This window comes from Rissa tridactyla, chromosome 1 (assembly GCF_028500815.1).
Source record: "Rissa tridactyla isolate bRisTri1 chromosome 1, bRisTri1.patW.cur.20221130, whole genome shotgun sequence".
Classification (NCBI taxonomy): Eukaryota; Metazoa; Chordata; class Aves; order Charadriiformes; family Laridae; genus Rissa; species Rissa tridactyla.
In genome coordinates, this window is record NC_071466.1 from 90,014,070 (window position 1) to 90,040,856 (window position 26,787).

At 42.8% G+C, this 26,787-nt stretch overlaps 1 protein-coding gene and 1 long non-coding RNA gene across 7 annotated transcripts in view; one reads left to right on the forward strand and one right to left on the reverse strand.

The window, feature by feature from the left end:
• PCYT1B (phosphate cytidylyltransferase 1B, choline) overlaps positions 1–26,787 on the reverse strand; it is a 30,241-nt gene that overhangs the window by 300 nt on the left and 3,154 nt on the right. Inside the window, exons 2-8 of one of the 4 annotated variants that reach the window (XM_054218027.1) lie at positions 17,294–17,393; positions 15,720–15,836; positions 12,276–12,427; positions 11,244–11,322; positions 8,002–8,144; positions 5,328–5,516; positions 709–848 (exon numbers count right to left, since the gene is read on the reverse strand). In XM_054218027.1, coding sequence (XP_054074002.1) covers positions 738–848; positions 5,328–5,516; positions 8,002–8,144; positions 11,244–11,322; positions 12,276–12,427; positions 15,720–15,836; positions 17,294–17,393 — 891 coding nt within the window. In that variant the 3' untranslated portion in view covers positions 709–737. Of the gene's footprint in view, positions 1–708; positions 849–5,327; positions 5,517–8,001; positions 8,211–11,243; positions 11,323–12,275; positions 12,428–15,719; positions 15,837–17,293; positions 17,394–26,787 lie in introns of those variants that run through there. The other 3 variants (XM_054217937.1, XM_054217848.1, XM_054217777.1) reach the window with 3 other exon arrangements.
• LOC128916441 (uncharacterized) lies at positions 834–26,787 on the forward strand. Of its 3 annotated transcripts, none has more exons than XR_008468970.1 (6): positions 834–3,733; positions 7,326–8,242; positions 16,423–16,673; positions 19,070–19,294; positions 20,001–26,105; positions 26,270–26,787. It is a non-coding gene; the product is annotated as an uncharacterized LOC128916441 (long non-coding RNA). The 3 variants fall into 3 exon arrangements; XR_008468984.1 differs by having other exon boundaries at positions 16,426–16,673; XR_008468978.1 differs by lacking the exon at positions 16,423–16,673.

Here is a 26,787-nt window from a genome sequence, read left to right on the forward strand (position 1 = left end):
TCCCCTGGGGAGAGAGCAGGGAGACAGAGGACAGACTTCTGCTCTGAAGTGTGGCCAGTCCAGCCCACGTGTAGCCTTCGCCTCTTCTACTGTGCTCACAATAACCTGTTTTTTACATGGCAAGGATTTGTCTTAGATTGGATGCCCCTAGTGTGAGAATGCTGTGTGTATTGTCCTAAGCCAGCTAGGGGGAACTCCCTTTGGATTGTTTGTATGTGTTGGTCACGCTCTTATCTCAAAAAGTCAGTTTTCTGACCGAAATCCCAACATTCCTTGTTCCCAGGACCTTTTCCTTTCAGCATGCTGGGATGGACCACCCATCTGCTGCTGAGCTTCCTGGCCAGCACAGCCTTTTTTTTTTTTTTGCTCCTTCCCTTCTCAAGGGAGGCAGCCCAGTGTTTGCCGAATACTGGCGGCCACTTCCCCAGCTCCCTGGAGCATGCAGCACCCAAACCCTAAAACTGGGGGTGGGAATGTCAGAACTCGGGTGTCTTTGTTGAAAAGAGAAACACGTGCAGGCTCTATGTTCTGCTTTGGGCTTTATTGTCATTTTTGCTTTGTAAAGCTGAGTGAAGGCTTGCCAGAGCTGGTGGGGTGGAAGCGACCACCTCTTCAAGTCAGGCAATCTGCTACACTAAGGCATGTGCCGCTACTTGTTAGCGCCTACGTGGTCTTGCGTTAGGCTGCCGGGCTGGGTTACAGGCGATCTGGCACGTACTGCGCAGCTGCTGCAGGCTTCACGTGGAAAATGCCAAATGTGAGTTCCTTGCTGCTCCTTCTGGGGATGGGGAACAAGAAGTCTCAACCTTGGCTGGAGTACTGAGGGTCGGATCGTCGGTGATGCTCGGCTGGAACGGAAGAACCAGCCCGGACAAAGTTAAGTTGCCGCCCAGGTCTGAGAGCAAAATACTTGTGCAGAATGTATTCTGGGTTTGCCTGCTTGGGCAGCTGCAGTCCACAGATTTTCTCAGCTTGAGTTTTCACTTTGTTCCTCCTCCCCTTTCCTCTCTGCTCTGTGATGACCCTCCTCCCAGCCAAGGAGCACGTGGCTGCCTGTCTTGCTCTTCCTCCCCCTCTTTGAAACTCAGTATTCCTGGCCAGCGGAGGGGCAGATGCTAGGTTTTCCTATCAGGTTTCTGGTATCTGCTAATCCTGGGGCTTAACAATCAAGCAGAAATACCACACTTAACTGTTCCTCTGCGAGCTCCCTCACCCAATTTAGAGCTCTTATCACACTGGCCTTTGTTAACTTAGTTTTAGAGGCTGGATATTGCTGCAGTGCAGAATGACAGAACGGTTCCTGTCTGGAACTGTTACACAGCGTGTAACTTACACTACTGCTAGGTCCAAAATAGTCAAGACTTCCTAAAAATCTCCACAGTTAGCAGATGGTGGCTGCTCCTGATAAATGATGCCAGGAAGCATTTGGATGGGGGAGGGTTCCTGCTGCTGAGAGCTGTGGGAATGTCACCAAGGCTGGCAAAGCACCGGAGCCTGTTGAAATTCAGTGGTAGGAGTGAAAAATTTCTCTTTACATCACAGAAATTGAGGTTCTGTTGGCTTGACTTAGTCTGTTTCATCCTCTTGCTTGACGATAACCCCCAACAAAAAAAAATGTTTGATATGAAATATCTTTTTCCTGGCCAAGCAAAACACTTTGACTCCCTCCTGCCCTTGCTGCCTTACCAGCCACTCCGAAAAGCTCAGTGACGTTGCACTGCTTCACGGTGGTGTGATACCGGCGCTGCGGGAGATCAAAGTGGCCCAGCTTGGCTGGTATCCTGTGTGGCAGGAGCTACTTGACTGTTCCTTGGGCCACATGGACCAGGGATGGAAAGGAGAACCCCACCTTCCTGCTAAGGCCCTCAGCCAGGCTGTAGGACACCTGCTTCAGCAGAGTTTGTTGCTGGAACAGGCTGGTGCACTCACACCTTCAGCGGGGTAAGTGCCCACCCAGTCCGAATTGCCTCCTGCATTAGTGCTTTAGCCACCAGGCTGCTGGCTACAACCACAACTGCTGCAGGAGGAGGAGGAGATGGTGTAATTCACCTGCCCCCAGAATGACTCTTCCCCTCCAGCTGTGCTCTAGCAGGGTCAGTAAGTCATGTCCTTCACAGGCAAGGTCTTCCTAACTCGGGGAGGGTTAATGGTTTCCTTGAAGTGCTGTAGTGTTAGACAAGGCTGGGTGGGCTCTGGACCTTTACCAGAGGCAGGAAAAGAATGTCAAAGCCTTGGTTCAAGAAAATTCAGGTACACCCAACCGGTTTCAGGAGATAACGCTTTGCTTTTAGCACACTTGCTACTGGGCAAAAACATTTGCCTATTTTGGAGTTTTACTGCCTACACGTTGATACTCCTTTGCTTTACAAAACAAGTGCCAGTTGGGCGTTACGGTGGACGGCTGCTTTCTGCAGACTTTCAAGGCTGTGCTGAGGTCCAGGCTGCGGACACATGGTGTGACCTAAACGCCGGCCCTGGGTTCTAATTGCAACCTGTAAGATTTATCTGAGCCCCAGCTGATGTCTGAAGTGATGCAGCTGTTTCCGAGAGCAGCCATCCCCCACTCCATCTGTGCATCGAGTAGAGGGAAACGGGCCCTTTGGAGGGACACCTCGTCTCCTCCCAGAGGGACACTGGCAGGGAAACCCTGCCCTGTGAGTCTTGATTTCTCAAGTGCAGCTGCCTGCTTGTATGTTCAAAAGGAGGTGGAATGAGCCCTGCTGCTTTCCATATCTGTGGAGCAGCGTCTCTACCATGAGGGCTGCACAGTGGTCCTCTCTCAAGCCAGGACAAAAGTTTCATGCCACATTAATTGTGGTTTCTGACACCTCTGTGACTCTCTCACAGGAAAAAAATGCATACAGGGGATTGCACAGGTGGGCAAAATTGGCAATGAATTATAGACATCTTGACATTTGGAAACTGACACTTTGACCTTTTTCACAAATAGGCATTTTTTTTGTGGGTTACATAGCCCTTACTTCTAGAAAATTGATGCTAGCATGAAACATACTATAATAATTATTTGTGAAATAATAATAGCATATTAATGGCATGCAAATTACTGATCTAGGAATCTAGCATGCCCATAAGGATTCTTGTACTTTTAATGTCAATATTAAAAGCAACATCTAACTAACAGTGATAAGGCAAATTAATGTTAATAACAGTTTTGACACTAATAGCAAGTTATCATTATTTTAAAAGTCTTTCTTGTTGCAAGGCTCACGCTGCTTTCAAAAAAGCCACACCACCTCTCAGCTTGCTGTCACTGACGCTTTCCCTGCCACGCTGCAAGGAGATTTCACTCTTGTACTTAGCAAAGGTCTCTTGTGGTTGCACCAGAATTTTCTGCTCCGTGGCTGGGACACTGAGTAAACAGGAGGCCACCCCCACCCCTGCCTCTCCCCACAACGACCTTTGCAGAGCAGTTTTTGTCTACTTGCATTTAGTAAAATCTTTTATCAGCACAGAGTTTTTAAAAAATGCCATCAGTGCGCAGTGTTGAGTGGGCAGAGCCACGTAATGGGATCAAGGCTTTGAAATTCGTTTCCTCTCTCCACGCAGCCAAACTCATCTCACCCCCCCGTGGGTTTCACGTGCTCCGTTAGCATTAGTTTCATTTCTTCAGCACCTGTGGCCACAGGACCATCCCACATGGGGAATACTCGCCAAGCTCCATGGAGAGTAACTTGCAGAGGAAGCATTCTTCATGCGGCTGTGGTCAATGCAGGTAAACCTGAGCTTTTTGTTAGAAGAGTTTAACCTCTTCCCCTCCCCAAGGAAGATGATACTGTCAATTAACAAACTGCTAAATAAGCTATTTGTTTGTATGGCTGGGATCGGTGTTATTCAGAGAGCACCTGCCTTTGCATGGGACAGACGTAGCTGTAAGCAAATTATAAAGATGCAGTCTCTGTTCTGAAGCCTTCACAGCCTAATTTTAGGCTTTTCTCAACTGAGTGGTCATCAATACGGCAAATCATGGCACAGAAAAGATGAGAGTTCCAATAGTTATCTGCTTCATGCTAGTCCTAAACTGTGTTTTCTGTCTTTTTGCCTCAAACTGTAATCCGTGAGCAGTTAAAGCCTTGCACAAGCCTCTCACAAAGGCTTTGCTTTCAAGTGAGGAGGGAGCTGCCCGAGTGTCTGCATGCCACGGTCTGAAAAGGCACCTCTGAAGCATCCTGCTGTTCTGGGGGATTATTTGTCTAGCTCTTACTCTGCTCCCCTCAGTTCACCCTGCGTTACTCGCTGCTCTCCTCTGTGCTTGCTCACGTTTCCTTGAACCCAGCAAAAGCTTTGCTCAGAGCTTGCAACTAGAGCAGCACGTCTGAGATGATGCCTCTACTGGAGGGTCTGGCTGGGGCCTGGGCTTTCACCAGCACACAGCTCTGCATAGATCTTGTTGGAAAGGGACTGACTCCCAACTGGAACCGGTCTAAGGTCTGTTCGAACAAATGGTTAGCTTTTACATTCAAATTAAGCTTTGCTACCTGTTTCAGTGTAGCAAAGGGCAGTAGTACAAGAAAACAAAGCTTCTCAAGGTTTGGCAAGCTATCCAAACTGAAAGATGGGGGGCAGGACTCTTGGGGCTCGGAAGTGTCACCAACTCCCCACTAACTCAGTGCATGACTTTGGTTTGGGCAGGTAAGGCCCTGGGGCTTCTCCCCAGAAGGATGCTGTTACAGACTCTCAACTGCCTTTCTGAGGCACCTGGGGACCTTTGGTAAATGGGCTCTGTGGAGCCAGCAGGTACTGAGGAGAGCTTCAAAAGTGCTTCAGTTCCACCTGAGCCTTCCCTGCAGTCATTTAGATGAGCCTGGACACTCAACATGTAAAATCATTTCTTGGAACTTTAAATCAGTAATTTTTAAAGTTAGGAAGCTGTCGTCTTCTACTGCTGAGTACAGAGCATGAAGAGAACTACCAAAAAACTTGTCGGTGTCCCTGTTTCCCTCACCACCTTCAGTGTGTAATTCCTCCCCGATGTCCATGTGGTCTCATTTAGTGCTAATGGGGAGAATCGGCTATATTAGCCTGTTTGCTCGTGTGTTGCTGTTGTGCAGCTCTGCTGAATGCAGTATCACATTCAGCATTGCACCTTCACAAAAGACAAAAATTATCCCAAAGAAGCAACAGCCAGAAGTGGGAAGTCCTCCCGCTGCAGTATTGGCACGCCTTATTAGATTCAGCAAGCAGGTTTGGCATTATCCTACTGTGCTGTCTTTCAAAACAAAGACTGCAGCAAAAGAATCTGCTCTTGATCTGCATTACAGAAGATAAATAAAAACTACTCAGATTTCCTGGGATGGCAGAATACCTACCCACGCTCCGTCGGGTCCAAACAGCTCTAAAAAGTTGCCAATAAATTCCCTGGACTTTTCTTCCCATTTCTGAATGAGGTCATGGCTCTTCTCTTCCACCTTGTAAACAAATTCTTTTGATTTTTCCTCCACATTCTTGACTTTTTCTTTCATTTTGTCCACTTGGTTTTGAAAGCGGTATTTCTTCTCCTGTTTTAAAAGTGTGGACAGAGATTAATATATAGGGACTTGGAAATAATTAGCCACTGACAGCTGAGAAGAACAAAAATTGCATTAATGTATCCTAATACATATGGCCTTGGTTAACTATTGCCACATTATTTTTATAACTGCAAATTTAACATTTGTGGAATGAAGTGCAGAAGGTCCATATTGAACAGACTGTCTTGCGTGATCACTGTGTTTAATTCACTACATGAATCTTCCCATATTTTCAAACTGAATGCCCTTTGAAAATCATATGAATCTTGTGAAGGATACAAGTGAGAAATTAACAGCTCAAACTTAAGCAAAAGGCAAATGTCCCTGGGTTTCTGAGCAAACACAGCCCACTGCTGACTTGCCAGTCGGGATGATAACAGGGACCAAAATGTCTCTTTGGTTGGATTTCTGCAGAGCAGAAGGAATATTCTCTTCACCTCCAAGCCTGGCTCATACAGGAGCTTCTGGCTGCAACAGAATGATGTGCGTAGGCCAGCGGCTTGTGGCCAGCAGACTTGATAGAAAAGAGAGCAAACTCCTAATTGCAAAGTCACACAGAATACAGAGGGACAGAGAAAACAACAAAAGGGGGCTAATGTCGGGCCAAACCTCTAAAATACTTGAGGGTTAAAGGGCTTTTGTCCTGAAATGCTCCTGTGCACCTCGAACATACAGGACACACTGCAAACTAATGCTGTGCCCCTGAAGGTGTAATGGTCTCTGTGGAAGCACAGAGCACTATTGGCTTTTAATTTCCTGTGAACTTCATTTATTGGGCACTTGAATTTACTTTTAAAACATACTTTTTAGTGCTGAGATGGGTTTTATTCTAGCTTATGAATTGCTAGAAGAACCGTCTTTGCAGGCCACAAGGCCAAACAAAATCCTCAAGGTCCAAAGAAACTGAACTCACTTTGCACCTAATCGGTGACCAAAGAGCTTTTCCTTTAACAAGGAACCCAGTGCTTTTCTGTCTTGATGAAATCCTACGTTTTTTTACTTTGAAACACAAACAGCCTCTGGTACAAATTAGTATTTCTGCATTGAAATTACTATAAGCTAAATAACCAAATGCCAGGAGGACTTTCAGGATATATCATTGTCTTGTGACTGGGGGAAGTATACCTTATGCAACAGCTCTTAACATCAGAGTCTCTAAAGGACAAATTTGAGAACCCCTAAGGCATCCAGCAGGCCTTAATTTAAGGGACATTAGCAATAGTGATCCTTCTAGGTAGACTACTTACAAGCAGGATTTTTTTTAGAGATTTTGTAGAAGACTGAAAAAAAGCACAGTGAAATAAATATTTATGCCCTGTGATCTGTGATTTATCTGCCAGACTTCAAAATAAGAAACAAGTAAACAAAACCCTCATGAAATGACACAATTCAGCCCTTCACACAGGGGTTTCCCAGTTCCAGGGAAACAGGGGTAAGTCATCCTGAGAGCCAGTCCAATCACAGGGAAGACGTCAGCAATGTGGCTTATCTTGAGGCTTTAAGTTAAGACTTGAAACAGAAAATGAAGGAAAGTAAACTTTCATTTCTGTTAAATGTTTACTCCCTACTGGAGAGTAAGGTTCTGTACATGGAAACTGAAAAATTTGAGTTGCTACATTTTTCTGAGCCATCCTTTCAAATGGTGCTCTTGCCCTGCCTGTTGTGGCTCCTTCATCTCTTCAGCATCATTTGTGTATGAGCTTCCTAACACACTTCCTTGTCTTTTGAAAACCATTTTAGCCTCCTTTAGTAATCTCACTGCTCAGCTGTTTTGGTTTTTATCCTGTTGTGTTGTAGACAAAGTTTGGATATCAAAATCTTTGCTCTCTGTGCTGCCTTCTCACAATGGGAATAGAGAAAATCGTGTATTGGGTGAGTTGCTGAGAAGCTGGGGGGGGTGGCGGCTCCTTCCTAGTGTGTCATTAAGTTACAGCAGCTTTGTTACAAAGTGAAAGCATAAGATGGAAATGAAGCTGCTAATTAACTGGAGCAATTAAAACTACCTTCAGCTTACCAGTTTCTTTTAAATTAAGTTCTTCCCAGCTAATTTAAAAGCAGCAGGAGGAATGATTCTGTTCTATGATTCTATGATTATAAGAAAGATGGGGAGGGCCTGTTGCAATAGGACAAGGGGTAATGGCTTTAAACTAAAAGAGGGTAGATTTAGACTAAATGAGGCAGAAAAATTTTTACAATGAGGGTGGTGAAACCCTGGCACAGGGTGCCCAGCGAGGTGGTAGATGCCCCATCGCTGGAAACATTCCAGGTCAGGTTGGACGGGGCTCTGAGCCGCCTGACCTAGTTGAAGATGTCCCTGCTTATTGCAGGGGGGGTTGGACTAGATGACCTTTAAAGGTCCCTTCCAACCCAAACTATTCCATGTTCCATGAAGATATCCTTTCTTAACCTTTACTCGACGTTCAGGGTCCTAGGAGAGAGCGTTTCAGAAGCAAATGCAGATCAGTGTACTTACATTTATAAAACTAACATTCAGCTCTTTGGCGGTGTATCCTCGTTGGAGGTTGCGCCGGGCGTACACATCGTAGTCCCGGACAATCCTTGTGATGATATCCGATGTGGAGATACCTTCGGTTCTCTGCGTTGGTACGAACATTCCTGAGCAAAGTGGGAAAAGAGAGCCCGCTGAGAAAGCACGGCAGGACCAGGCACTGCGGCAGGTAGCTGAGGATGAACACAAAAATGCCTGACCAAAGGTAAGAGACTTGCAATCCTGCCCATTTTATTCCCAGATCTTTCCTGTTGTTCTTGTGTGAGCTTAAAGAAGGCACTAGGTTGCTATACAATTCATTTTTCCTCAAGTCTTCAGAAAGGCTAAAACTTGCCCTCTTTACAGTGTCAGCTGCGATGTGGAAGTTGTTAGGCTGGTGGGGACACCCGAGCCAGGAAGGCAAAACCTCGCAGTTGTGGCAATTCACTGAGCAGTTCTTTCTGTAAGCACAGCCCTTGTTTCATGTCGTGTAGAGGAGCGGGGGGTTAGCTTTGTTCTGCTGCGTAAAACGGAGCAGCCTCTGTCCTTGGCCAAAGCCATGAAGCACCTTCAGGTAAAAGATGCGATACAATAACTGGAAAAAACCCTAGAGGTGCTTGTAGTGGGAAGATGAAGCGTAATGGTAGTGCGAACAAACCAGGGTATCAGCCTCCACAGCCCCTGTTTCACGTCCCCCTGGCCATGTCAGTGGGTGCATAACCACTCTTCCTGTTCTGACAGATCCATCTCTAATAAAACTGGCCATTTATTAACCTGAGTAATATATTGCTTTTTAATTGCTCCTCATCAAGACAGGATCACTCGAGCTGTTAAAGCAAGTCATAAAGGCAATAAATAGTAGCAGAGTGCTAGCACACCTTAGTTCAGTAGTTATTTAGGGCTACAAAAAATTACTACTATCACTTAGACGTAATTACAACATTGAGCTGCTGATGAGAGAGTATTGTGAGATAAGACTGGAAACAGTTTTGCAAAAAAAAAAGTAGTGCTTTGTCTTAAAAGGGAGCTATAGCTACTGGCAAATTAATCCTCATGTGTTCACTTGAAGCAGCCAGGCATTACTAGTTAATTTCCCAGGGCTAGAAAAGGATCTGGAGAAGGAATCAAGCAGCTTAGCAGCCTCTTGTGACTAAATGCTATGTGATATTTTTTCCTTTCTGATCTCTAATTAATAGTCTGCTAAAAAATAGATTATTTTAATCATGAGCAGAGAGGTTTCCCTGATCATGCTTTTCAGGCTTGCAGCAGTCACTCAGGAAACTATTTTTGGAAGCAGCAAAACCCACTTTGAGCCAGAAGCCTTTATAGATAGGAGCTACAAGAATACATGAACAAAATCCAAACCCTACCCTTGCTAAGCCAAAAGCTGAAGTGTTTTCAAGTAGATGCACAAACCCATGTATGAGAGTGTTACGTTTAGTCACTGATTTTGCTTTCGTATGCTTCGTGTGTTGGACTGATTCATATTTTCCAAACTAATTGTTCATAGATGTGCAGAGGTTTAGTCAGTGCACTGTCACCCAGATCACCGTTGTCCATACGCCCTCCCACCCACTGAAGGCACTGGGGAAATGGGAGCCTGTGGGAGTCTACACAAGGAGCTCCACAGTTCCCATCTGCTTCTCTGCTCCCGAACAACCTGATGTAGGAAAATGGGAGTACTGGAACTAAGGAAAGTGCACAAATGCATCCACAGCATTGGTCTATTTAAAATAAAACCCCCTAGGAAAAAGGGGAAATTCATTATCACAATAATGCTGTTCTGGACCGTTAGGACTATTACAGCACTAACTCCCAAAACTCTTCACAAATAAGGTAACATTATTCCCAGTTGATATGTAACAAAATTCAGCCATACATGACCGAAGTCGCTTTTCCAGCATCTTGCCGCGACAGGCACACAGGACAGACCACAAGTCCCTGAAGCTGTAAGTCCATACTCTATTCTGCAAAGTGTAAATTTCTTGTCAGGACATGTGTGCCCAGCAACAGCAGAGAAGGATGTGCTGGGTTTGGGCTCTCTCCAGCTCAGTCTGGTAACAATGCGGTGACACCAAGGGCTCCTGTCATGTTGTCCTGTGCACTCAGCACTTTACGGAAGAAAAGCAAAACAGCTGCCTGTCCAGCACGTATGCTGTATGTCCCCTGGTGTCCCACCCTTACCAGAGGTACCTTTGTTCCATTGCCTAGTGAAGTAAGCTGGTGCTGGCTCTGAAACCGTAGAACAGCAGTTCCCAAAGGAGAGTTGTGAGTCTGACACCCCAGTGAGGTTTGCAAGTGGAAAAAGATGAGGAACTGCTGCTATAAAAAGCTTATTCTTTCAGCTCAGGTCAATACCTGGTCTACTGCTGTCATTGTATAGCTTGAGAAGGTCACTTTGCACGACAAATTACCATCAGGCAGATTCGCTCTGGAATTTTTTTAAGCCTCCGATATATATGTTTATGTAGACCAGGAAGAGGATGGACTCGCCAGGGTTCAAAGCAGCACCTCCAGGGAGCAGGAAAAGAAAGGTATGATCAGTTCCTCCTCCCGCACTCTTCACTGTGTTAGGATAGCTGCTGCTGGCAAACAGTGACTTAACATTATCTACTCAGATTTAATTCAGCTTCCTTGAACGGAAGAGATACAAACTCCTGATGACTTCAGCATGTTCATGTTCAATGTAATATGGTAGTCAAACAAACTGCTAAACAGTCACGGCAAATGAATTACTCTGGTACTGATTTAAAACCTCTGCCAGTGTAGTGAAAGGAACACTCACTGCATATCAGCAGGGGGTCCTAATGACTCCCAAAGGCTGTCTGCGCTTGCCCGTATTCAGGCCTGGGCTGGGTCAAGGAGTCATCAGTTTGCCGTTATCAACAAACCACTGAAGCTGGTTGGCCTGCTGTGGGAACTGAACTCATTTTCATCCATTTGAAGCTCTTAGTTGAGCACCCTAACATTGTTTTAAAAACCCAGATGGGACTCTTTCATGACAGGTCTGAATGGTTTCCTGGGGGTCATGTCAGGAATTCAGCCAAGGACATCCTTTGTGGTTTTACAAAGAATCTTTCTGCTGAAGTCAGCCATACCTACCATTAGGGTGTAAGAGAACGTGATATCTCTACTGCTTCTCTCCCAGCAGTTGTGGTCAAAAGGCAGTAAAAGAATTTGAGCTGAGGCTGTAAAGGAAGGTGCTAAAAATGCAAAGTTGCCCTTACCTGCCTCCTTTATGTGTTTGTATACATCATCCGAGCCAGCGGAGGAGTACGGGATGTCATCGTGGGCTACAAAGTCAATCTGCCAGTGAACAGAAGAAGAATCACATGCCACCATCACTGAATTTTGGTTCAGTGGGGGGTCGCTGTGGAGGATCATCTCTTTTCTCGACTTCAGCTGATTTGCTTTTGACATTCTCATCCTAAAGCCATCACCTAGAATATTGCACTAGATTTAGGCCTACAACTGTTGTGTTGTATGATCAATTATGAAAGAACAGCAAGCTTGTCTCCAGAAGCACTGCCATTAACACATCGCTTTGGCTGGCTCTATGTGATAGTCTGTAGAAAACCCGAGACACTCATTCCTGCTTTTGCTGCTACTGGAAGAGCTAAGTCAAGTGGCAAAGCCTTGGCTTTCAAAACCATGGAGGCAGGATTATTGATTCTGCCTCCTTAGGGCTGTGTGTATATACATGTATACCTAGTACTGTCATGCTGTCCTTTCATCACCCAGTGATGTGGACACTAAAATACATCCTAGTTAATTATGCCTTTGTTAAGATTTATATATATTGCAAGCCAGTCAGTAGCATGTAATAAATTGTATCCTGCCTTTTAGAGGACACATGACATTTTTACGTATTTCTGGCCAGTCATTGCACCTGTTGACATTAATAAGAGCTGTGCCTTTAATTCAGAACTTTAACAGGACTTTAGTCACTACGTGATAACTTGATGGTTCATGATCTCCTTTCCTGAAAGTCAATTTGTGAATAACTCTTCAGTGTTATTTTGCCATTCACAAATACCACTACAACAATCATCTCAGCATATTGAGAAAAAAAGGCAAGACAAATACAACATTTTCTGACAAAGATGGAGGCAAGCAATGCCATGTACCTAATTTCAGTGACTGGAATTAACTGAATTAAATAATTGGCTCTAGCTAATAAAATTTTACAGACTTGCTGTTTATTCTCAACTGTCAGTCTACAAGGGAGAAAGGAGGAAGGGATAAGGGGAAGAATGTACCTTATGTTTTTCAAGGAACTCAGGTGTCAGTGTCCAGGGTGCATCTCTGATGACCTCATCCACGTAACGACAGTGTCTGAGGGCTTCATATCGCTCAGTTTCATTCATCACAGTGAAGCCTTTGAATTTATGCGTTAAATCATCACTGCAAACTAAAATATGGAAGTATTAACAAAATGGCTCGACAGTAGAATTAGCACAACCAGCAGTTGATTATTTCCTGATAATTCCAATAAGCACCTACTTATTAGCTTAGCTAATTTTGGGGTGCTCCAGGCCATCTAGGAGTTCTGCTTGGGGCTGGCAGGTACAACCATAGAGAGACCCTTCGCTTTCTGGAGCTGCAGCCAGAGCCCAAGTGAGATATTGTAAGACATCTCAAGCGGTACCGTATCCATGTGTTGAGGTAATTCAATCCCACTGTAAGTGGGGATTTCACGGGCTGTGAAATTTCAGGGGTGATGGTCAATGCTTTAAAAACAATCAAAAAGTGCAGTGGTCGGCAATCACAGAGTGCTCGCCAACTTCATGTATCACAAACCAGTTGAGGCTCCACTGGACATCACCTAATCCAACCCCCACCTCCTCACAGCAGTTGATTATTTCCTGATAATTCCAATAAGCACCAAGTTGTTAGCTTAGCTAATAGTTGCCCCCTCACAGCAGGGCCAACTACAGCAGGTTGCTCAGAGCCATGTCCAGCTGAGTTTCCAAAGATGGAGATCCCTCAGCCTGTCTGGGCCTCCTGTTCCTGCTTTTTGTTCCTATGTAAACAACACTCTGAAGGATGAATTTGGCAACAAAGCCTTAAATCATAGCAGAACAGTTTCTCCCTAAATAAATACTGATGGAAAACAGGTCATGGCAGATTTTATAGGAATCTGTCTCCAAGTTCAGCAGGTTTCATAGGAAGAGAAGTAAGGCTTGTGCCATGTTCAAATGGGAACTCACAGAAGGAAGCCCCATGGAAAGGCCTGGGAGAAACCATGGAATGAGCAGGTCCAGAAATCCTGCATTTTTAACTCTGGATGTACCAATACTTTGTCACAGTGCTTTTAAAATGAGTGGAAGCAACACCCATGATACTGAAGGACTATAAAAGTTAGGTATTATCTTTCTACCCACATAACGTCACATAAAACATAATGGCCTGTCCCCACAACTGTAACTCTGTCCAATATTACCGCTACGATAGTCATTTGCCGCCCCACATGGAATAACGTGATACCCATTTAGAGCTGGGTTGAGAGGGGTTGTCCTTCACCACAGGTCAAACCTATGCCTTTGGATCTCACTTGTCTGCGACACCGGCACAAATAATAAATGTACTTGACAAATGATAAATGCAACATTATTAGTGCTGCAGGGAAGTGTGAGAGTAGCCCTACAGCTGCTGCTTTTTTCTAATTTGAAAACATCAACCTACCAAGCAAGACACTGGCAAAGATGCAGTCTTTTTTTTTTGGAGATATAAAATGGATGGTCTTGCTGTGATGGTCGTTAAGGACCTTTAAAGCAGGAAAAATGTAGGAAGGCTTAGATAGCCCTGGAGTTTGTGCAAACTTTAAAGCCAGATAATAATATACATGTGAATTTCAGCTAGCAAAATGCTACTCTATCCTATTATGTGATTTTTTTGATGCCTGCTGATAAGAAATTTAATGGAGATCAAAGCATTTTCAGTAGAAAGATCCCTTCTGAGATTGTATTTATATTTATTTACAGCCTTTATGTCATCTTAAAGCTACCGTCTCCTGGAAGAAAGGGTCTACTAAAATTATTGGAAAATAGTAATTTTTGCTCGAATTCCATATAAAGGTTTGATTTCGTTTCTTGATTACTGTTTTTTCATGGACAGTGCAGACACAGTATCTCTGTGTTTCCTTTTGATTCTGTCATCCTGCTCTAATGACTGATTTGGGAAGGTATAAATATCTATTAAAAAAAAATTGTTAGCTCCAAATACTTGTCTTCACAACGAGAAGTAAAAGGTGTTGGTTGTGGTGCCCACAAACACACATGACACCAGTGCTTTTGCAGCACAAATTGTATGTGGGCGTGGAAAGGTGCCCATTTTTTAAACATGCTAAGATGCAGAGTGCCTTGCTGGGAAGAGGTGCTGATGAGTGCTGGCTGCTTTGTCCTTCACTCCAGAAATAAGGGCAAAGTGAAGCTATGCCATGAATTTCAAAGGAGCCAGGCTTTTGCCCCAGAGCTCCTTCCCTGATCTGGAACACCCCCCACTTCTTTAAAAGGAACAACAAAACCTACATAACTTGCATTATTTTTTTTTAAAGCTCACAGTCTTGCACCTCCACTAGCTTCTTCTGCAAGCTATCATCTGGCTCAGCCAGAAAACAAAAGAGTCCTAACTAAATGTTTCCTTTATAACAAAGGAATATCTCCTTTCCCTCCCAGGAAGCTCCATGGGAATTACCACAATTCATAAACTTAAGAGTAAAACCAAAAAGTGTGTTTATAAGGAGATTTTTGCTTTTTCTCTTACTGGCTCTTTCCTCCTTCCCACCCCCTCAATTGATTTGAGACAAAGGTGCAAAAAAATGCATCTTATAAAGTGTCTGAAGGTTGTATTCACATTGGCTTTATCATCACTGCTGTAAGCATTTGAGCAGCTGAATGCTGCTGTGACGTGTTTATGTGAGGCATATCTCAGCCCCAAAGGTGCAGGGAAAGTGGAACCAAAATGCATGTTTATGAGGCCTCACGAGAGCAGGGCTTGCATAGCCAGCCAGGCAGGACACAGCCACCCTCCGGTGACTCCTCAGGCACCTACCAACTGCTGAACAGCTGTTAGCCAGCTGCACAGAAAAGAAAAAAAAAAGAAAAAAAAAAAAAAAAAGAAGAAGATATTCACAGCAAAATACAATGATAACAAAGTAACCTGCCCCGGGACCGTTGTGAGCTGAAAACTACCTTCAAATCATGACCTACATTTGGGTCTCCAATGATAACAGGCTGGAATTAGCTTCTCTGATGATGTTGAAGGCTGGGTCTGCACACGCAGTACTGACCTGGCAGCCAAGGGATGTGGGCTGTGCCTGGCTGGTGAAGGGACCGAGGAGCCAGAAATAAATGAACGGTTGATCTCATTCACTCATCTCCATCTTTGAACAATTCTGAGCGAATAACTAGAAAAGGTAAATTATTCATATGGAGCTATTCTAAGCTCAGAGTCATGCAGGCACCTGCTTCAACTAGAATGGGAATTGTGCCTATGCTGCTTAGAGCAGAATTTGACTTTTACTTTAATTGATGCAATTGTAAGACATAATTCAAGGCAAATCACCTATAGAAAGCCCCCAGAGTGAAAGTAGCATTCAAAGTCATAGTGTATAAACAGCTGGGGGTGCGAGCACAGCAATAACTCTCTGATACTGAAGCACAGAAGGAAAAATCCAGTGCAATAAATAACTCTGATCTTACCTCCTACTAGTAAGTAGCTATTTGGGAAGAGGGTTTTGGCTTGCATAAGAGCTCTAGCATGGCCAGAGTGGAAGAGGTCAAATATCCCATCTGCATACACTCTGACAGGTCTGTCAACTGTGGAGAAAGAAACACAACAGTGATTATTCAGACACAAAACAAAGTTGCGCTTAATTCTTACTGGACAGGATCTGGTTCCCTGATCAGATGATTGTGGAGATTTACCCCAGTTCTGATGTTCGAAATGCACCGTGGGTGAACTCACAGTGTTTTATCCTGCTCATTACTTGTTCTTCTCTGTATTCTGCTGTTTTCTCTCAGACTTTGCCTATTTATTATCATCCATCATCCCCATATTCTAATTTAGCAAAAATGTTATCTTCCTGCCTCATTCGGAGTTCCACCATATGTCTTGTTCTTTTCTCTCTGCCTTTCTAGTCAGTTCTGCCTTATGGATTTTTTCAATTTTTCCCTATTTTTTCCTATCATCTCCCTTTTCTTCCCCTCTTGCCTGTGACTTTCTTTTTTCTACAGCGTACCGCTGTAAAAAAGTATTGCTTCTCTCTTCCACATAAATCTTTCACTTCCCCTTTTCCATCCTTCCCCCAAGCTCTTCTCTCTAATGAGCTGATCGTTTCTTTTTCTCACCATCCTCCTGCTATCATCACCCTTATAACTCTTGCTTTCTGTATGACATCTTCAGCAGCAGCCTCCAGATACAAAAAGGACTTGCTTTACCAAAGGACAAGCCTGGCAGCTGTGCCACAGAGAAGTCACCTCCAACCAAAAGGACAGCAGAGATGACAGCAACAGAGCTCCAACCTCCAATGACTGTGCCTCAGTGCTACAGAGAGATATCTCTGCTGTCAGGACATCCAGGGATACACGGCAATATGGGGACAACATTGTTCTTTGCAGAGCTGAGTGGAAAGCTGGGGCTTACCTCTATGAAGTGTACATACTTTAAAAGCTTATTTTAAATACGTAAAATAAGTATATGAAGGCTTTTTTTAAAGAATCTCATGGAATTTACAGGGGACTGAAGTATGTATTTGGGACTTCATTCCAAATCCCAAATCATCCTCTTTCCCCAGCCCAATCACAAAGGTAGGTCTGGAAAAACTGTCCAGATAAAGTGTTCCAAAATTGGGCATGGTTTCTTTTCAAAAGGCAAACGCCTTTAAGGCCACCTAAAATCTGATGTGCTCAACAAGAATATCAGTGAAAGAAGAGGTTTTACAGCATACAGAGGCAGTACAGGAACAGAATTCAGGAGGTAGCCACTGCACAACACAACTTTAAGGCCGTCTGGAGTGGGCTGGCAAGCCTTCTTTCTGCCCAACATGCAGACATCCACGATAACACCAAACTCTAAGTTGAAACTTTTTCTCTAGCACAAGATAACGGTCCCCTTGTCACTGGTTTCTTCCCTATTACCTCATAGCACCAGATACAGGGCTGGCCTTTCTACTTCCAAGTGGAAGGCACAAGTGACCACGGACAGCCATTTTTAAGGGAGAGCCTGTGCTTTGGGAGCACCCACGGTCCTGCTGATGTTGCTCTCTAACACATACCTGGTGTTCCCAGGCGGGCTTGTGCAATGGTTAGCTTCTCATGGGGGGCTTGGCACTGACAGCTTGTTTCGTCTGCAAATGGAGCAGGTGCCGTCAGAGTCTAGAAGGGGAAAAAAACCACAAAGAAAGTCAATTTGTTTCTTCCATCAAGTAGTTAAAAAAGAACCATTTAACTGTGGCAAGATGCTGTAACCAGGCTTAAAGCTGGTTTGCTCCCTGGGGATTTTTGCTTTTGGTCACCCCTGAGCATACACTATTCATATAAGGTAAAGAAGTGATGAGGAAAATAAAGTTTTCCAAACACATCATGCAACTTAATTCTTTGTCTCTGTTGAGAAGCGCAACCATTTCTGAAGTTGGTGCAGGTACCTAATTTTTCCATTTGCCGAGGCTGAAATCTGGTTTGATGGCCCAAGCACCTTAATCCTTGCTTTGGTCCCAATAAGTCCACAGGCCTAAGATGCAAAATGTATTCTGCTATGTGTACAACGACCAGTTCCTCCCACTGACAAGACATCAGTACAGATTAGTGGAACTACAGGTTGTTTTGTTGTGTTTTAATCAGAACCTTGTATAATTTTGAGGAGCCATTCAAAATAAAGGCAAGATTGCCACCAAAAGTCCCACCTAACTAGAGCTCACTGAGCTGCAACTCCTTTCTCTGGTCTGACACATACTGTAATAGTACTAAAATGCTCTAACTGTGATCAGAGCACCATGAGGGTACGTGAAGCAATTACAACCTAAAGAACTAAGAGAGAGAGTGAGGATGTGTGAAGAATGATACGGCACTATCTGCCAGGAAACCTGATTACAGAAATTACATTTTCTATCCATGCCTATGTAGGAAGTTATCAGTGATCAGAATCTCAGATATTTATTATCTGCCATATGGTCTGATGTGAAAAAACATACTTCTACTGCTCTTGGCTTGAAATTTTTATGAAATCATAGAAACAGCAAACTACCATAAGCTGAGTTTTGGGTTGCTTTGTTTTTGTGAGATGAGGTGGTGGTTGAGACAAGCTGAAACATCACTTACTTTGCCTCCACCGTGATTTAGCAGGGGCCTCGTGGCCTTGAAGCTGTGGCTTGGTTTGTTTTTGACAGTGACCATTTGTGCGATGCACAGTTGTATCAGTTCCACCATGTATAGTTGATTGCAGCAGAATCTCTCTTCCCCTTTACACTTTTTTTTCAGCCTTTGGATGCTGAATGCTTAATCACTGAGCATTTATTCTCTTTAGCATGCCTGAGACGCTTTTAAGACATGTCATACCTAATTGCTGCTGACCTCTGGGATCACTGGCTTGTTGTGTGGAAAGCTCAGAGGACAGTAGTAAAACAGCAGCAAAGACTTAAAGTGAGCTCTAAGGTTCATATCCAACTCTTTATGCTGCTTTACTATTCATTTTGTTTACCAAAAGCACTAAATTTTTATTTAGATTGCTTTTTTTTCCTCCTTCCAGTTTTCTTTCCTTTTTTTCTTAATCTCCAAGGTTGCAGGAAATCACCTGAGGTAACGTTAGTATCTCAGTGATGAAAATCACAGCCTCTCTGCACAGACAAGGTTAAAAAATGGAGAAACTATGACCAAGTCCAAGTTTCTGTCTGGGTTTTGTGGATGGGCACTGTTCATCAGGCCACCCACGCCGCACAGCGTAGAACATTACACATAATCATACTGTGCCAGCTTCTGCCTTTATTTTCTAAATACTGTCTTTTTGCTTCTGGCTTTGCTATCGCTGTGTGCTAACCTGTCTTTTTATCTCCAAGCAAGGTCAAGTTTCACGGCAGCCCATAGAGCCTGCTTCCTGCTGAGATAAAGAGGAAGGCAGAAAAGTTAAAACAATAATGGCTATGGTCTGAGGCCTGCAACTGGTAATCAGATCCTCGCTTGGCAGAGGCTGTTTCCTTGGAGATTATTTGAAGAAAATAGGCCTGGTTTGCAGCAAGAGATTTTTTTCCCCCCAGGCAAACACAGTGGTGCTTTTTATCCATGTAAGTGCCTTTGCAACACCAAGATTTTTCTTTCAGTCTCTGCTCAATGGAAAACCACCTCTATTAGTTTCCCATCGGTCCAGCTTTTGTGAACACTCATCATTAAAGCTTGCTTTATGGCCGAGGGCTTAGAACCAGACTTGTCAATATCCCCGTTACACTGTGACCTCTCAGTCACTGGATATGAAAATACATTAAATACAATAGATTGAAATCAGCAATATTCTATCAAAAAGAAGCTACACAGAGAAATGCATAAATACCATGTGCTGACAGATCAAGTGAAATACAGCAATAGCTTCCCAACTGGTATCCAATATGATTTCATTTTATTTTTGTAGAAAAAACATTGCTGAGCTTAACAAAAACATCTTATGAGTGACATAAGATGAGACCATTTGGTTTGTATATTAGAGCGCACATAAAATATTTCAAGAGATGATTAAAAACCAGAAATAAATTATCAAACTCTTTCAGTTTGTATATAATTACTTGTATTCTTTCCAGTTTCTTGTCAGTAATAACTAGAATTGGGAGAAGAGAGCAAGTAGTTTCTATAGCCACTTTTTCATATTGGTTAATCCATTAAAGTACTTTTAGAAGTTCACTATAGTTTTGCCAATAACCAGATACTTAGATAAAGACTTTGTGCAAATATACTTACGTCTTTCTCTGACAGATTTTTCCCTTCATCATTATTTTCTAGGCATTTACATTTTCCAATTACTCAAGCAATTCAAATGAGCCTCGTATTTTGGACCAAGGTAAGCTTCTGAGATCTGCACCATCCTGTCGCGGGGTGCTCTATAGCCTACGCATGAGTTCGGTGATGAATTACCTCTGTTTGTTCAGCACCTGCCTCATCCTTGTATTATTTGATACTCTTGTAGTGGAAGCTTCAGTAAATTCATCCGTAGTCATCTATTCCCTGCCTCTCTCTTTTCTCCCCTCAGTCACGTTTTCCAGGCTGAAGAGCTTTACCCCGTTTATTTGTTCCTTGTATGGAAGCTGATCCACAACTTTGATTATTTTTGTTGTCCTTCCCTGTTAACTGCAAGGTGATTTATACAGTGTTCAAACTGATAACTCTTCCAATTTCTAGAGCTTTAATAGATGGTTATCTTTAATGACATAAGCACCTTATACCTGGTGTCAGCGGGGAGACTTTGCTTTCATTTAAGCAGTCCAAATGCCATATTGTTACTGTATTATTAATATTTGGTGTATAGAGAAAGCCTATTACATGCCATAAATGGATAAGTCATTATAATATTAGGACTTGTTAGTGATATTTACTTCAGAAGACATTAAAAAAACTCTTACAACGGAAGTCCTGTTCCCTGGGAATGAAAACACTGCATTCAATTATAATTAAATTCAGTTCCTAAAAATGAACGTACATGAAAACATCATATCCAATAATCTTAGCATATCAGAAGTGACTCATTCTATGACAAGTTTAAACAGTGTCTTACTTGCATTCTCACAAATTTGCAAAATAACTGAATGATGCTCAATAAATTTCAGGAAATTAAAAGATGGAAGGTAGTAGGTAAAAGGGGCTTGCAAATGCCTCACAGCTCCATTTGCACCCAGTAACATCTTTGTAACCTGCAAATATATTTAATAAGACAGAAGCCCAGACGGAAGAGTACAGTGTGGCAGGCAGCCCTGAGCTGGGTCTGTGGTCAGGATACTTTACGAAGAAACCCTACACAACAGCTAGAAGCAGCTTCTTTTTAGGTGTATCTCGATGCTGCCTTTTTATTATCACTCTTCACACTCACTCTCTTAGGCTACCGTAGCCATTTAACTTAGCTGCTAGTCAGCAAATAAACATTCATAGCTTATGTTTCCAATGGATTAAAAGGAAAGCGGTCAGTTATTTGCAGAGGAACAGGAGTCACACCACTGAAATAACAGGTCAAAAGCACGAGAACCTCCACACCCTCTCTTCTGTTTACAGCCTGTAATAGGAAATAATTCATTGTGTTATTATTTGGTTTATGGGGTTTTTTTGTTTGGTTGACTTTTTTTAAGCAACAGCAAGAATGACAGAAATATTTTTGAAAATGGGCAAATGTAGACCCATCTATGCCATCACGCATCTGCCATTATAACTCTGGCTGCAGGGGAATTGCATACAACATATGCTAATGGAAGGAGATACTCTTTTTAATTTTTCTTTTTTTTTTATTTGCGCAGCTACATCACCTCCCTCACTACATGACAGACAAAAACATTCTCTTGGTAGAGCAAATAGTTGTTTTGTCATCAAAGATTTTGCCATCAATAAAGGTCTAAGAAAATTTCAGGTCTTGAACCAGTACAGCTACCGAGGCAAAACTTGGTAAAGCAGGCTGGGCCTGTGCTTATAAAACAATTAAGCCGGCAGGCAAATTCTGTGGGAGGTCTGATGCTGTAATCTCCTTTTATCTCAGAGGCGGTATTTAAAACAGATAACTGATTTCACTGGAACAAATCACGTGGGTGAGATCTACTCATATAAGGAAAGATTATTTTGGGAACCTGCTCCTGATGTTGACAAACAATAATTACAGAGCAGGAAACACTGACATCAGTTTTTAAGGAACACTTAGGAGAAAAACACTATCAAAACTCTTGAGAAGGAATTAAAAATACATGCTGAGTTTCTGAAGTATGAATACCCTTTGCAAGTGGAAAGATTATGTTAAGGACTACCAAGGTCTTCTCTTAGAGGTTCAGGGAGTGAACATTGTGAAAAATGAAAATTATGTTGTCTCATGTATTAGCTTTAGTAACCTTGACCCAAACAGGCAAATTAACGAGCAATTAAGTTGTAATTGAATGTTACTGGTGGGTGCCTCCAGGTAAACTTCTTCACAAACAGTTCCAATATTAATGCATGTATCAAAAGAAAATCTAGCCTGTTCTCCCACAGTTCTTCTGACTCACGGAGGTGAATTTAAGCTAAAAATAGGGCAAAGTAACCTAATAAGAAAAATAACTTAAAAAAAAAATTAATCTGTTTGTCTGTTTGCAAGCACTTCAAATTGCCTTATGCTCAGTTGCTTTTTCTGGGCTTTATCTTCAATCAAATATACTTTGCTTGTCATTAGTATTAAGTCAGTAACGATCAAGTGCAAGATGCAATTACAAATGGAAGATACAAGAGAAAAAAAAGCAGCTTCCACTGCCTTCTCAAGAAGCACAATGATGACCATATGTACAGATTCATAGATTATGAAACTAGAACAACTATTATATAATCTAGTCCAATACTTGCAAAAGGCCAAAGAATTTCATGACAAGATTTCTGCGTGACAGCCATGACTTTTAACTGAACGGGAGCACGTTATTTAGAAAATAAAATCCATCCTGGAGGTAGGATGGGCCCCAAGTCAAGCACAGCTCAAGTGAAAGAACTGCCGAAGAAGCACCTCAAACTCCGTGAACACCATCTGGAAAAGAAACGTGACGCTTGGCAGCTCACCCGCCTGAGCCCCCTCCCCTGGCACAGCTGGAAGGACCTCTGTGTACAAGTGACCCAGGTAGGACTCATTGAAAGGACAAACTGCAGCTAAGGTGGCGCGCAGCCTGTGAGCCTGGATGTCCTCCTGTCCTGATGGCTAGAGACTTAGCCAAGCTGTCAGACGTCCCGGCATGCAGTATTTCAGGATAAAGAAGTATGTGGCTCCTTCAACAGGGCACCGGTTACCAAGCGGCAGCTTGCAGACACCATCGCAAAAGGAGGATGTTGCAAGGCCACTGCAGAACCAAACTGTCCTAAGTGCATTTGCAGTTCAAAGACGAATGGCAGGTGCTTGCTGGCCCATGATTAACGCTGAGGGTTGGCCATGGGCAACACAGCAAAAATGTGTAACCGCTGCTCTAATGCCTCTCTGTGTTTTACTGATCAATGCAGAAACTGGAGATAACATCAGTTCATATTTTTTGGATTTCTAAGACCCATTTCTTTTGACTTGTGCATTAGTGCACACACCTGGTGGATGCCTCAAAGGACCTAACTTCAGCTGTAACACAGGCAAGGGTTAATCTACTGAAGTCAACGGAGTTACAGCTAAGATATTGGGTGAATTTGGCCCAGTATTCAATCTCCACTTGTGCTTCTACATAAAAATACTCAACGTCTATCAATTATTTCATGCCAGATGTAGGACAGCATTTTGTATAAATCATTACTCAAAATAGAGCTATGTTGAAGAAAAAAAACCCAAACCCGTTCTTCCTCCTGCACAGGAGGCACGTAGTCTCTGCAGTTCCCCAGCTGGCAGGCAGACGCATCCTGGGAAGAACTATTTTCCCATAGGGAGTACACTGGGCTTCTCTAACAGATCCCTGATTCATCCAGTGCCTTTCACAAGAGCTGTTTGTTCACCTTATGCTGTCTGTTTATGTGTGTGTAGGAAAGGAAAGCAGATTACGTGGAAGCAAAGGTATAAGCACATACTAGGATAGACAGTTCTGGCTGCATTGAGCGTCTGTGCACAATCCTGGATGTGTGGTTGTACGCTACGCATACTTCTCGCCCAAGTAATTCGTATTTGGTTCCCTAATTCTCGAGGTCTTATGCTCCACATCCATGTATGTGTTGGGTTTCTTTTTACATTTTATACATATGTTACATTATAATGTTGTATATGTTTTTGAAGAGGGGGAAGAGAGAAACTATTTACAGTGGTTTTCTACTCCTTTTTAAAGATATGATACTAACTTTCATAGTAATGACAACAGCACAGTTTAAGAAATTGGTAATATTCTCCTAATAAAAGCTGCTTCTGAAATAGCATTGCATATATGCATTTGCAAACAAGAAATACAATACATGGAATGTAATGTTTGTTCCCTGTGTTTATGTATCATTTGTGAATCCTGAAAAACGTATCTGTAGTCCTGTATATCTCACAAATAAATATTGCAACATGTTTTTGCAGAGACTGTCGCATTTCAGAACGTATACCAATTGCATATCCTTTAATGTAGTAAAGGCAAATCACAGTAGATTTTTGGTGTCTAGGGGCAATTTTATTTTTTCTTTTAAGTGCAGCAAAGATTGCTACATGTCCCCAAGCGCAAACCACATTTGGCATGTTTTTATGGGTTTGTGCTTTTATGTAGTAGCCAACATTTATGAAAATGAAAATTAACCCAGAGCAAACCCAAACTTACAAAGGACCAAAAAGATATTTAGTGAAATAAAGTCATTTTAGGTTCCTCAAATGTAAGGCTCTTTACATATATATTTATGCTTAGTCCCACTTTGAAGTAAACAGATGGCAGACCCCCTAAGTCATAACATCACATTAGAGAGAGAGAGATGTATGGGACACTTTGTAACCACAACAAAATCCCCTAAATTCATCATTAGCTCCTCTGGATAAAATTGCATATCCCTTTCAGTGATACAGGAAATATAAATATGAAGATCTCTGGAAGCTCATGGAAATAAAATATCTGAAATAATTCCTGAGGTTGCATCAGACCCTCCCAAAACACTGTTTGCAAATGCTTTTCTTGCAACTATTTCAATTTTTGTGATTAACATTTCATTGCTTAACAGCAGTAACAGGGCAAACACCTAGAGGAGTCTAGTGCCCCCTTAAACCATTATACAGCTCCAGTGAATGAAAGTACTAAAACTTTCTCCTCTACCCTTCAATAAAATAAAATAAATAAATAAAATGTTTTTCAAATTTACTTGAATAATTTGAAACAATGAAAAAATGAATTCATGTACTCTTATTTCTTCTAAAAAACTAATAAAATAATCAAAATGGCTAAAGCAGCTGATACCTAAGATGACATGACAGCTGTGATCTTCAGTTGCACCTGAGTCTCTTCTCCAAAGTATTGTAGATTTAGTGGCCCCAAGGTATTTGGTGCCTAATTCCAATTGAATTGTAAAAGACTGTAGCCTCTGAATCTTAAGGCAGCAGAAGTAAGGCCAGGAGCCGTCACTAGCATTGCCAGGGTGAACCTCAAATGGCCCTGATGCTTACAGTGCCTTGGCAGCACATGTTTTACCTGCCATATGGATAGGTCCTAAGTCTCCAGTTGGTCTCTCTGTCCTTGCAATGGTGATGCTAAGCAGAAAAAAACTAGTTGGGTAGTTCCACACAGGGCCCTGATGCTCTTTCCTGCACAAGCAAATGGGATCTGGCCACAGCTAGAGCTGCCTGAGAACAGGCATCTGACAATAGCACGGATGTCAAGTAACCATGATCTCGGCAACAGCCCAGTATTCCTGGTGTCACATATTGCCAAGGACAGAGCAGGCAGAGCAAAAAGTACCTATCTGCTTCTTTACATCACCTTGAAGATAGACTCACTTTACTTTAAATTTCCTTTAAATTAATTCCTGCCTGGTCCTGTACTCACCAATGTCCCCACAAGTACAGGCCAAACCTACCACCTACCTGTCTACTCCTTCTTCTCCCTTGTACCTCACCTTGGCAATTCAGGTGGTTTTCTGCCTATCTAGTTTCTTAAGGTTCCTTAAGTTGTGCCTAACTTTAAGTGCTGCAGAAGAGCCTGTCTTCCTGATTTGGGCTTAATCTCACATTAGACTCAAAGCACAATGAGGCAGATACTGCAATGGAACGTACGTTTCATTGCCCTGCATTCCTTTAGTTGGCCTAACCCTAAGGGCTTCAGCCAGTTTTGAAAACAAGACATTAGTACCCAGGTCCCACCAGTACTTCTCCAGATGTTCTCACCGAGGCCTGTGTTGGATGACAGAGACGTCATATACAAGGAATACAAGGAAAAGAAGCTTTCAGCGTATTCAAGGGAAAGATGAGACCAAGTGGTAGGTTTTGAAGTTTGTTTTCAAGTAAGTTTCGATGTGTATTCGGTTTTGCTTTATCTGCAGCACTGTCCTTATAAATTGCCATTGTTTTCTTTTGTGAAAGACACTATCTGGAATTGTCTCCCTGAACAAGGGGTGTTGAAATGCCTGTTTGTTTCTTTCAGGGGGAGGACTGGTAATTCTGAAGGTGCACATGGATCCTTCAAGGAGCTGCCTACACGTGGGACCACAGTCTTGTGGGATCAAAGTCAAACTTTTGATCCCAGGAGACATAAATAAATTATAAAATTAAGCTACACAAGGCTTTGTACTTACTCTTTGGTATTTCCTCCTTTGGTATCTCCACTTGCCTCACTTATGGGCCCTTGTAGCACCGGCAAAGTCTAAGGCTGGGATTCTCAGACTGACATCCACAGCCCAGAAGTGCTCTGCAGCTTGTTGAAAGTTATCCGGGGCGACTGACGTACCTTGAATGTGCATCACGATATGACCAGCAGCGATGTTTATCCCATTTAAAACAATGAAGGCCCCCGTGACCAAACCATGGGAATCCTACAGCTCAAGTAGGAGAAGCAACACTCACTTAAAAAAATGGATGGGACAGTGGTAGGTCAGAAAGTGGCCAAACCCAGCAGTTTGGTTCAGACGAGAAATGGATAAATGCGAAACTAGACAAACCAGG